At 32.5% G+C, this 10967-nt stretch overlaps 1 protein-coding gene across 1 annotated transcript; it reads right to left on the reverse strand.

Moving 5' to 3' along the window:
• Positions 1–1120: 1120 nt before the first annotated feature.
• Positions 1121–6919, reverse strand: LOC143059359 (putative amine oxidase [copper-containing]). Its single transcript, XM_076232845.1, has 3 exons — positions 6853–6919; positions 3508–5453; positions 1121–1420 (listed from the first exon to the last, which is right to left on the reverse strand). The coding sequence occupies exons 2-3, from the start codon at positions 3982–3984 to the stop codon at positions 1121–1123; spliced, it is 777 nt and encodes a 258-aa protein (XP_076088960.1). The 5' UTR covers positions 3985–5453; positions 6853–6919.
• Positions 6920–10967: the final 4048 nt, after the last annotated feature.

Here is a 10967-nt window from a genome sequence, read left to right on the forward strand (position 1 = left end):
ATTGATTTCCAGTTTTTTTTAATACCTTGTTGAAGGCAGATAATGGCGGTAATAAGTTTGTTTAATCACTTGATTCAATAGATGATTTCGAAATGAGTGAAAACGTATAAAATCAGTTATTGTGAACCATCTTGTAAACGACAGGGTTTACCTGCTTACTGATGTATCTGCACTTACCTAAAGTTGGTCACAACTATATCGTAAATAAAGGACGCAATTTATATACTGTGGATTCATGTATTTTAGTATTATAGAACATTTGTTTTTTTGGGTTTTTTTGTTGTCTTTACCTCGTTTCGTGGGTTTTTAAAGAATTTGTGAGATCTTAAAATAACTATTACTTGAATAAATTGTAAACTGTTGTATTTTTGCTTTCATTTTTGTCGTTGTGTTTTGTCTATAGAGTGTTTATATTTCATTTGTTTTTCTTCGTTGACAGAGTTGGTTTTTTTTTATCGTGATTAAGATACGAATAAAATGTTCACTGCCGTATTTCATTTTCTGTAATGATTACCTATTGGATTTGCTAAAACATATTGTCAATATAATGGAATAATGTGCGTCTGTCTTATAGTTAGATGTTTAGCTAGCTATAAAACCAAGTTGAGACGACCTCTGCTTGCGTAAAGAAATGTTTGTACCATGATAGGAATATAGGAATATGACAGTTGTTTTCTATTTGTCTGATGTGTTTGAGCTTATGATTTTTCCATTTGCCACATGTTGAACAGGATCTGATTACCTTTCCGGAGCACCTGAGATCACCCCCGGTTTTTGATGGGAGTTTTGTTGCTAAGTCTTTCGTTTTCTTTGTTGTGTCTTGTGTATTATTAGTTGACTGTTTGTCTTTTTCATTTTTAGCCATGGCGTTGTCAGTTTATTTTCGATTTGTGAGTTTGACTGTTCCTCTGGTATCTTTCGCTCCTCTTTTAATGAACAGTCGAATAAATAAATATACATGTGCAAATCATTCACTTGAAAGTGAAGAGGTTAATATTTTTCATTAACATGGAATCCATAAAAAAGAAGATGTGGTATGATTGCCAATGAGACAACTATCCACATAAGACCAAAATGTTACAGATATTAAACAACTATAGGTCACTTTTTTTTATTTAATTTAGCATTGTACTACAAGACATGGATTCTCTTTCAGTTCCGCTTCAAATGGATTTTTCTTTGGTATACAGTCTACATAATTCCTAGTACCATATCGTCGGATTTCAACAGATTCTGTTTTGCCATCTTTTTCCACAGAATCTATCCTTACTGCATTATTAACTGCCATTCCTGGGCTTTCGTCAAAGTAGTTATATGGTAATAGAAAGAAGCTACGAGACATACCTGTTGTATGTGTCACGGGTAAGTCTTCCTTCTGAGGAATATGGTGCATGCCCATTGATACCCAGGCAACTAGGTCCTGTCAATGAAAATGTACAAATGTAGACTATTACTCCAGTAATTTAGCTACTGTAGTTTCACTTGTTTTATAGCTTGTACCAATTTTCGTAGATTTATGACATTACATTTCGTGGTATTGCAAAAGTGTGCAAACAACCTTATGAGAAAATTGTAATTCGTTACGCATTTAAATTAGTGGTTTTTCGAAATCCTTGAAAATATGTATCCGACGAAAAAGGATGAATCCTCCCTACTTCAGTAATTGAGTTAAAATCATAAATTGTATGACATAAAAATAAAATGAAAACAATACTTGAACATCTGAATCTATTTCCTGGATTTACCTCTAGAAAAAGGCTCAAAGCCGATTTTTTTAAAATCAAAGAATATGTTTTTACAGTTTTATGCCTAATCAGTTTCATATTTTTTGACAAGTTAGGACCTTTAAATAATAGTTGAATCCATCTATATAAGAGACATAAATGAATATTAATTTCTTTGTACAACGTAAGACTGTCTAGTTTAGCTCTGTGTGTAGTAACAGGTATGTCACCGGAATGACGGCCAGTCGGAAATATGGGCATGGTGAATATTCATATTAAGACCCGACCTTAACTTTAAACTATTCACAGCATTACAAGTACCAGCATTTATACTCAACCATTTGCGCATTTGATCAATTGGTGTAACTTCAGTTATGTTCAAGTTAATAAGGCAAGGTAAGCGTACGACCGTAGACTGCTAAAAAATGTGTTACATTTATGTGTAAAGTGCATACATAAGGAGTAGTCATAATACCTTTTTAGAGTAAATATTTTTAGTCGGGGACTCATATATAATTTTGCAGAGTTTGACGTTATGGTTTTCGGACTATTTCCGGTAAATTATGAGTAAATATCGTATGATAGTTGACTTTAAATACATACTTTGCATGCCATGCCATCAAAGGCAGATAATTATGTAAACTGGCCTGTTTAAAGCAGACATGTCAATAGAACTATTCTAGATCTGATTTATCACAGAAAAAGCTTCTCTTCTTCAAACTAATCAAGAATACTGTGAAAGAAGTTCAACAAAAAAAAAAAAAAAATAACGGAAGATTAAACAGTAAAGCCAAAAGCATTAACGACATTGAATCTATAAAAACTACCAAAGAATACGACAGTGGTAAAACATGACATTCACCCCCCCCTTTCCAGTTTGAATTAATTTGAGTTCATGGAGTTGAAAGGAAATAAATATGACATTTTCTCTTTTATGGCCAGGTATTTCAAGGACGAATTATGTAAATTATGTAAAAATGCACTAGAAATTAACAATTAAGAGAATAATATATAATATGCTAACATTCTTACCCAACGATATCCCGAGATTTCCAAACTACAAGATACACAGGAACTGAAGATAACCCATTTCTAATGCAGGATGGGGTTTCTACATAATAGAATGTTGAGGTCGGACATGTTTGAAATTCTTTTAAATTGCCTTATTCTATGTATCTCTACAGTATCCACAATACAGTGTAGTAAAATTAACGGTACCAATTTTCTTGCACCAGATGCGCATTTCGACAATACATGTCTCTTCAGTGATGCTCGTGGCCAAAATATTTGAAATCCAAAGCTTATATAAAAGATGAAGAGCTATAATCCAAAAGGTCCAAAAAGTATAGCCAAATCCGTGAAACGAATCAGAGCTTTGCATGAGGGAGATACATTCCTTAATTTATAATAATTTCTATCATTTTGTAACAGCAAATTTTAATAAAACAAAAAATCCGTATTTGCATGCCAGTACCGAAGTAATGGCTACTACAGATGTCAATCACAGAAACAAGTAAAATCAAAAACATATACTGAACTCCGAGGCAAATTCAAAACGGAAAGTCCTTAATCAAAGGGCAAAATAAAAAGCTTAAACACATGAAACAATAAGATAACAACTGTCATATTCTTGAATTGGTCCAGGGATTTTCTTATGTAGAAAATGGTGAATCTAACCTGGTTTCAAAGCTAGCTAAACCTCTCATTTCATGACAAAATCGCAACAAATTCCTAAATATTGACAACGAGGCGTGAACTAAACAAACAGAACTAAATACTTTACCTCATCTACAATATTTTCGTCATCGTCGATGAATTGTTGAAAAGTGAAGACAGGGTTCTTAGAATGTGCAAATAAGTTGCTACTTGCTGGTTCGCTGTCTTTGTACTTTGTAACTGCCACTTGATATTGTGACCAGCTGACCGCTGGGTTGTTACCGTCATTTGGAGGTAATATGTTTTTGACCATTCCATTATTCACTAATCGATATCCTGCCGAATTGCCAAACTTGTCTTTTGCATTATTATTAACAAAGGTTAAATACTTTGGAGAGTTGAAGTCAAATTTGGTAGCTCCTTGTAATTCGGAATGTTTTAGTCGTTTAACAAACATATTTTGAACGATAGTGGCATCAGGATCCTCGCTTACTTCATTTGGAGTAAGAACAGGTTCAATATCAAGGGTTTCAAATCTGTTTTTCGTACCTTTAATATCAAGGTCAACTTTATAGTGGAACATGTGCTGATGCAAAGGTGCCATAAGATTATCATCGACTTGGAAACTGAATGGATTTTACCGTCCATACCACGAGGTCGCCACCATACCGGAAGCTGTTACCTTGGTTTCCATTACGCCATTTTGGTAAAATATGAAATCCATCGTGTAATCATACAGCAGGACGGTCGGAATTGTTCTGACTATCATAACAATAGTCTCAGCACCTTCGTAAAAGCTATGAACAAATTTACGGTATGCATGATGTCTTCGAAGTGGAATTCCTTTGTTTAGTTCAAAAACACAAAAAGAATGTGCATTGACAAGTGGTTCATCGCTTGATTCCATTTTGTAAGAAGAACTAATAAATGTAGCATCGGATGGACAATCAACTCCGGGAACTAAATATTTCGCAAGAGCACCTGTCGTATATCTGTTATCTAGGAAAAAAGCTGTGTATTCCGAAGGCTTATAACCAGAATACATATTTGCAAGTTCCTGGGAACTAATCTCGTATGCAATACGTTCATTTTTATATCGAATGTCATTGAGCCGTGGTCCTAACAAAGGGGCAACTGCAACATCGAATTCCCAGAAACCATAGGAGATATGTCTGTCGTTTATATTATATCGTTTACCATCGGGGGAAACCTGTTGGGGATCCCTCAAGGGCGTCTTAAATGGAGGAATGCCTCTAGACTTTACAATACGACGAGAATTTTGTGTGACGTCAGGAAACGGTACTTTTTGTATGTCATGCTTATATGTCTGGTAATACTGAAGAACATCTTCTATACATGAAAACAAATGTCCATCAAACCATATTTTTGGGAGCGAGAACTTATCGAGATCCCATTCTACCAAAAAGGCAAAATTTAAAGGTCTCATTAAATTATACTCTACGTCATGTTTTAACGACCAAAAAAATCTTCGTTTTTCAACTCCAGATAATACTGATGTCAACTGATGAACGAAGTTACTAATCAAGCACCTATCTCCACAGTTTACTAAGCGCCCTCCATATAAATGAAACAACATGTCACCGAGTTTCCTGTCTAAGAATTCCACGACTTTCTCTATACTGTCTGCTTTATTAGTATAAGGTCTGTCTATAAACGGGAGGGATGTAGGTTGGTATGGAACATGTCTATATCCTGAAGGGTTTGACAGAGGACCAACGATTAATTCTATCACATCTGGTTCTGCTATAGCTCCTCGGAAAATCATAACACGGGCTTCTCGTTCAGGTTGAGGAAATCCATTATCAAGATACTTTAAGACATCTTGTTTTGGAGGTAGATATAGATCAGCAACAAAGATATAGTTTGATGTAACTGAAGCCTTTTCAGCGACAGTAAGGTTCAAACTTGTGTCAGAATACAGAAAATCCAGTAGACATTTAATCTCTCTTTCTGTTAAATCACGGAACACAGAGGGATGGTCATTTTCACGTGTATCAATATTTCCATAGTTATGTGAAGGCCGTCTGCAAATCGGCAGTTGGGAATTTTTTGCTGTAAAACAAAAATTAATATTAAGATTTGTTCACTGACGAACTAATACGAGGAAATTAAGTCCCCCAAATCCATACCAACACACATATCTAATACATTCGGACGACCAAACATGTTTTTTTTTCTTATTTAGTATGAGTGTTAGATAAAAAATTTATTGTCATCCTTATGCAATCACTTGTGCAAACTATGAATGGATGATTAGTTTTTGATTTTGATTTTATAAAATTTATTCTCTCTTTCTTTATTTTACTTGTTGTAATACGCATTACCAGTCGTACATAAGAAAGATAACCATAGAACATCTTTACATTTTTGGCTGCCGTTTAGTATGTAAATTAGTTTTGTTTTAATACATGCTTTTTGTTTCTTGCCAGTAAAACTTTTTACAATAAAATGCCGAATTCAGACGATAGTAGTTTACCGATGTTCACATCGCACACATACCCTTCAAGAGCACCTGAGTTCACCTCCAGTTTTTGGTTTGGTTCATGGTGTTTAGTTTTTGATTTTCTTTGTTAGCTCTTGTGTACTACATGTATGTTTGTTTGTTTGTCTTTTTCTTTTTAAGCATGTCGTTGTCAATTTATTTTCGATCTATGATTATCACTGTCTCATTAAATAAAGGAATTATAACCCCCTGGAACATCGTATCAACTGAGAGATATATACTCTGTGTGCAGGCGCTGCCAAAATGTTGATACATAGAAATTTATTTTCACGAAACAACTAGCACAAGTCATACTAAATTGAAGTAGTAGCAGTGGTTTTGATTTTTTTGTTTGCAAAACGTGTTTTGGAAAAATCTAAAAAAATATAAAAGAAACCAAAATCTTTCTTGCAGCATTATATGAAAAAAATTAAAATGTATATGTTTTTATGGATTAAACTTTTTTAAGTGTAGTCTTTGTCTTTTGACAGAGATTTATTCGCTTGACATCGATTGATGACATCAGTGATACTTTTCGTCTGGATAACCTGAGATCATCCCATATGTTTTTGTATCAATCTTTATTTTTCTATGTTGTGTTTTGTGTACTGTTGTTTAACTGTTATTTTTTTTTTGAATGCTGTTCTATTAGAACGAACTCCATATCTAATTGGTCTTTAATACTTAAGGATGTTAGTTGTCATGTTTTGGAATTTTTGTCAGATTTGCGGAATCCTCTGGTTTTTACCATTTGAATGCTTAAAAAATTTTGCCCATTGACCCCCATACTTTTTTTTTATTAGACATCATTTACTTGTATGAGTATAAGCCATCTGTTAAAGTCTTATAAAATCCTTGTTATTTTATTTTTTTAGAACTTAAACTTGTCAATAATAAAGCTACGAAACATCAACAGAGAAGATTTTCCCGCCAAAATTTCAATGGCTAATAGATTTATCAAATACTTACATCCTACTGTCCATTTCTGAAAAGGATTGTAGCACTTCTCACCACGTCTCTGTAAACATTATATTTTTAAATTTCAATGGTGCAATAATCAATTGAAAAGGTATTACAATAATATACTATAATTTAAGATAATGCTGATTAATCTATTGTCTTGGGTATCAATTTTCATGGATTGAGAAATGCCTGCATTTTGGTAGATATTTGAGTTCGTGGTTTTGCCAAAGTCTACATATATACCTATTGAAATTTTGCAATTTTTTGAACATTTAAGTTCGTATAACACATGTAACCCCAAAATCCACGAAAATTGGTATTCGACGAATATTAATCTACAGTAGTCCAATCAATCCGGGTTCTCTTTCATCTGTACTCTACTCCGCTCTAACTAAGATAGATGAAGTTAATTAGTATTCACTTCATTAAGTGTATTTAGCAATAAACTTATTGAATCTATGTGAACTTCATTTTTCTATTGGATTTCTACTACACAAAACTCATCATAGATACCAGGATCAAAATTATGTCTTGTGTTTCGTCTTCAAACGACTCTTCAGTGACTATAGAATCAACAAAAGTAAAAAGGACAAATAAAGTACGAATTTGAAGAACATTTATGACCCAAAATTACGAATGGTTTTGCCAGAAGGGCATTGAGGACCAAACATTTCTAATTGTGGGCTTACATGCACAAGAGCACGTTGCACAAAGTATGTTTTCTATTCAATCATCTTCTCAAGCACTAACATTATATTGTCATATTTGTATCAAAAAGAACTACGACACTACAGAAACATAATACTAAAATAAAACCCACACAGAAATGAACTATAATATTACAATGGTCATTTTCCTGACTTGGTACAGGACATGTTAAGAAAAAATGTGGGTTGAACCTTGTTTTGTGGCTAGCCAAACCTCCCGCTTCTATTACAATAACACAATGCGAATATTACATAAGTTTATGATGATTTTTCATTAGAGTATTTTAATAATCATATTAACCAACACATGTTCAAATAATTTAGATACTTCTTTTAAGTGTTGTGACCGTTTACCATTAGCAGTTGCTTTAAAAGCAACCATCATCAGACGTATACGACCAACATTTGTGGAGCACAAATCGTTGAACTAGGTGAAACTGAAAAAAATTATACTATAACAATATTTAAAGACAAAACATTGAAGTTCATATAATTTCGCTTACAATAGTAATTTGGTTCAATTTCGACAGACTATGCTCAAAGCATCGATCATGAATTATTGCATTGCGAATTTTCATTCAAATTTTCATTTAAAATTAAATGAAGAATTATTGCAGTCTTTTGGTCGTCATGAACATTTATTAAAAAAAAATGTCAACAATGATATGTGAAACAAGTAGACACCACTCATACATATTCAATAACTGATCTCGACTGATCCAAAATTTATACAGGTAAACACGATGATTTACATATATTTTCAACCTATAACATGAAATCAAACAGACCTTTAAAAATCATATAATATCACACATGATTGAGGCTATTTATAATTATGTTTATATCGGGTTATCTGACCGTTGAAAAATTAGTAGTGTACAAAAATTATAGAATATTCTGCCGGAAATCAAAGAAATCACCAAAAAAATGAAATTTGATATCAAATTCAAGATACCAATGATAATCTGTTTACCTCTTTTTCATCATAAAAAAAAACGTTGTCAATTTCCTGTCAAAGGAGTCATCAGTGACGTTATGATCAAAAACGTAAAAAGGGACAAATAAAGAATGATATTTTAGAACGTCGATGAAATTAAGTGTTTAAGGGTTTTGCAAAATACAGCTTAGTTGATATATTCCTTGGATAGAAACTCCTTTGCAATTTGAATATTTAGATTCTTTTTCAAATTAAAATGAACGAAATATTTTTAACTTACGCATTTTGCTTCATGTGTAGTTCCAGAAGAAAAGAACATGCAGAACAGGAGAACACTTAGCATCATACTTCTTTTCTCAGGCACAACTCAGAAATAAATGTCAAACTTTATATACTGGGTGTAGGAATCAAAGCCTAACTAATGATTTTCAAAACACATTTCTGTTAAGTGAAATCTAATTGTAGCAAACTTATAAATGAAATCAGTTGAAAATATAGTCTTTTGAATGCTTGGTGGGATCACTCATGTATAGGCTAAAACAAAACTGTACTATTTCAATTAAACCGAACAAATGCTGGGTTCATTTAACTAAGTACCTTGATATCATATACTAGTAGTTTAAAATATATTTTTCCATCATAAAATTATATTAGGCATGCATATACTATTATTAATTTTCTTTTTTGGCTGATTCTGAAAATATCAAAATTAACTAGGCGGTAAACAGCATGTGCTATGATTGAGAACATTAATTTTATATGATCTTTTATATAACTTAATAAACTTTATGTCCTGTTTTAGCCATAAACATTAATAAACGTTCGAAAGTGCACCTATACTATCCTTTATATAACTTTATAAACTTTATGTTCTGTTTTAGCCATAAACATTAATAAATGTTCGAAAGTGCGCCTATATTATCCTTTATATAACTTTATACACTTTATGTTCTGTTTTAGCATTAATAAACTTTCGAGGTATAGGTGACACGATAGTATTTACGTTCCGGAAGAAGATTGGTCTTTTGTGTACCCTGTTAAGTCACTGTATCTGAACAGTGTGATTTGACAGTATCTACTGAATGTACTTTCGCAAACAGAGGGATGAAGCAGGTGTAGAAAAAGAAGAAATAATTTTTGATAGAGGTAGAAATGATGATTTTTGAGAATTTTTTAAACAAAGCAAAAAAAGGTAAACAGTCCTCACAAATATTCAAATTCTTTTTTTAATAAAATATTGAAAGTACTTCGGTTAACTGAGTATGTAGATTTTTAGGCAGTGTTAGAAAGTGGTGACAATTCTAAAAAGGCTATTATTATCCCTATGGGCCAGGAATTACAACCGTGCCACCTAATGTGTGGATGTCACTGGTATAGATGAGTTAAGGCGACAGTAATGAACCGATATTCAAATCTTGTAAGTCGATTAGAAAGAAACAAATCAAAGTGACAGAATCAGGGGAAAATAGAATAAACTCCAAAGAGCCAACAAGTTGCGTCAACAAGGAAAGCGTATTCTGCAAAAATAATGTTATGATGATAAGTGTTCAACGAAGAACAAATTTCTAGTTGAGTGTAGGCAAAATTTCGAAAATCAAAAATTGAAATTCGACAAAATGAAAAAACGACAAAAATACAGAACTCCGAGGAAAATTAAAAAAGGAAAGTCCCTTATCAAAAGGCAAAATCAAAAGCTCAAACATGGCAAACGAATGGATAACAACTGTCATATTCCTGACTTCGATTAGGTATTTTCTGATGTTAAGAATGATGGACCTAGGTATTTTCTGATGTTAAGAATAATGGACCTAGGTATTTTCTGATGTTAAGAATGATGGACCTAGGTATTTTCTGATGTTAAGAATGATGGACCTGGTTTTATAGCTATCTAAAATCAACAAAAATTCGTACAAAATGTTAAAACTTCCCTTTTATTCCAAATTACGAACAGTTTATTTGGTAAATGTAATAACAATAACGGTACCGTTTTCTCTGCACCAGATGTGCATTTCGACAATACATGTCTCTTCAGTGTAAAGTGAGTCTGAAAATGTTAATATATCAGTGTCCAGGTTGATTAACTCTTGCATTGGATTCCACATATAACAATAATGTAGCTTGTGTTTTGTGTATAATATTATATATTTTTTTAAACACCATCTTTAGATGATAGTTATTTTATCGTTTATTTTATAGTTTATTTTCGATATACATTTATTGTATATTCAATAAACTAGTATATGTATAATATATTTCTCTAATGCTATTGAAAATCCCTTTCAAAACCCATTGTTAAAAAATATTTCATCAACGCGTGGTAGCCGGTGATCTTTAAAGATCATTGGATCATTGGATGATAATAAGGATCATAGCCTTTTTAGCTAACTGGGTGAATCAAAATACGGTAACAGGTGTTCATGAAATTGACAACTTTGTGGAATGTGAAAAGCACTTAATCTAAAAACGGATTTATTTAT

The sequence above is a fragment of the Mytilus galloprovincialis genome, chromosome 14 (genome assembly GCF_965363235.1).
Source record: "Mytilus galloprovincialis chromosome 14, xbMytGall1.hap1.1, whole genome shotgun sequence".
Classification (NCBI taxonomy): Eukaryota; Metazoa; Mollusca; class Bivalvia; order Mytilida; family Mytilidae; genus Mytilus; species Mytilus galloprovincialis.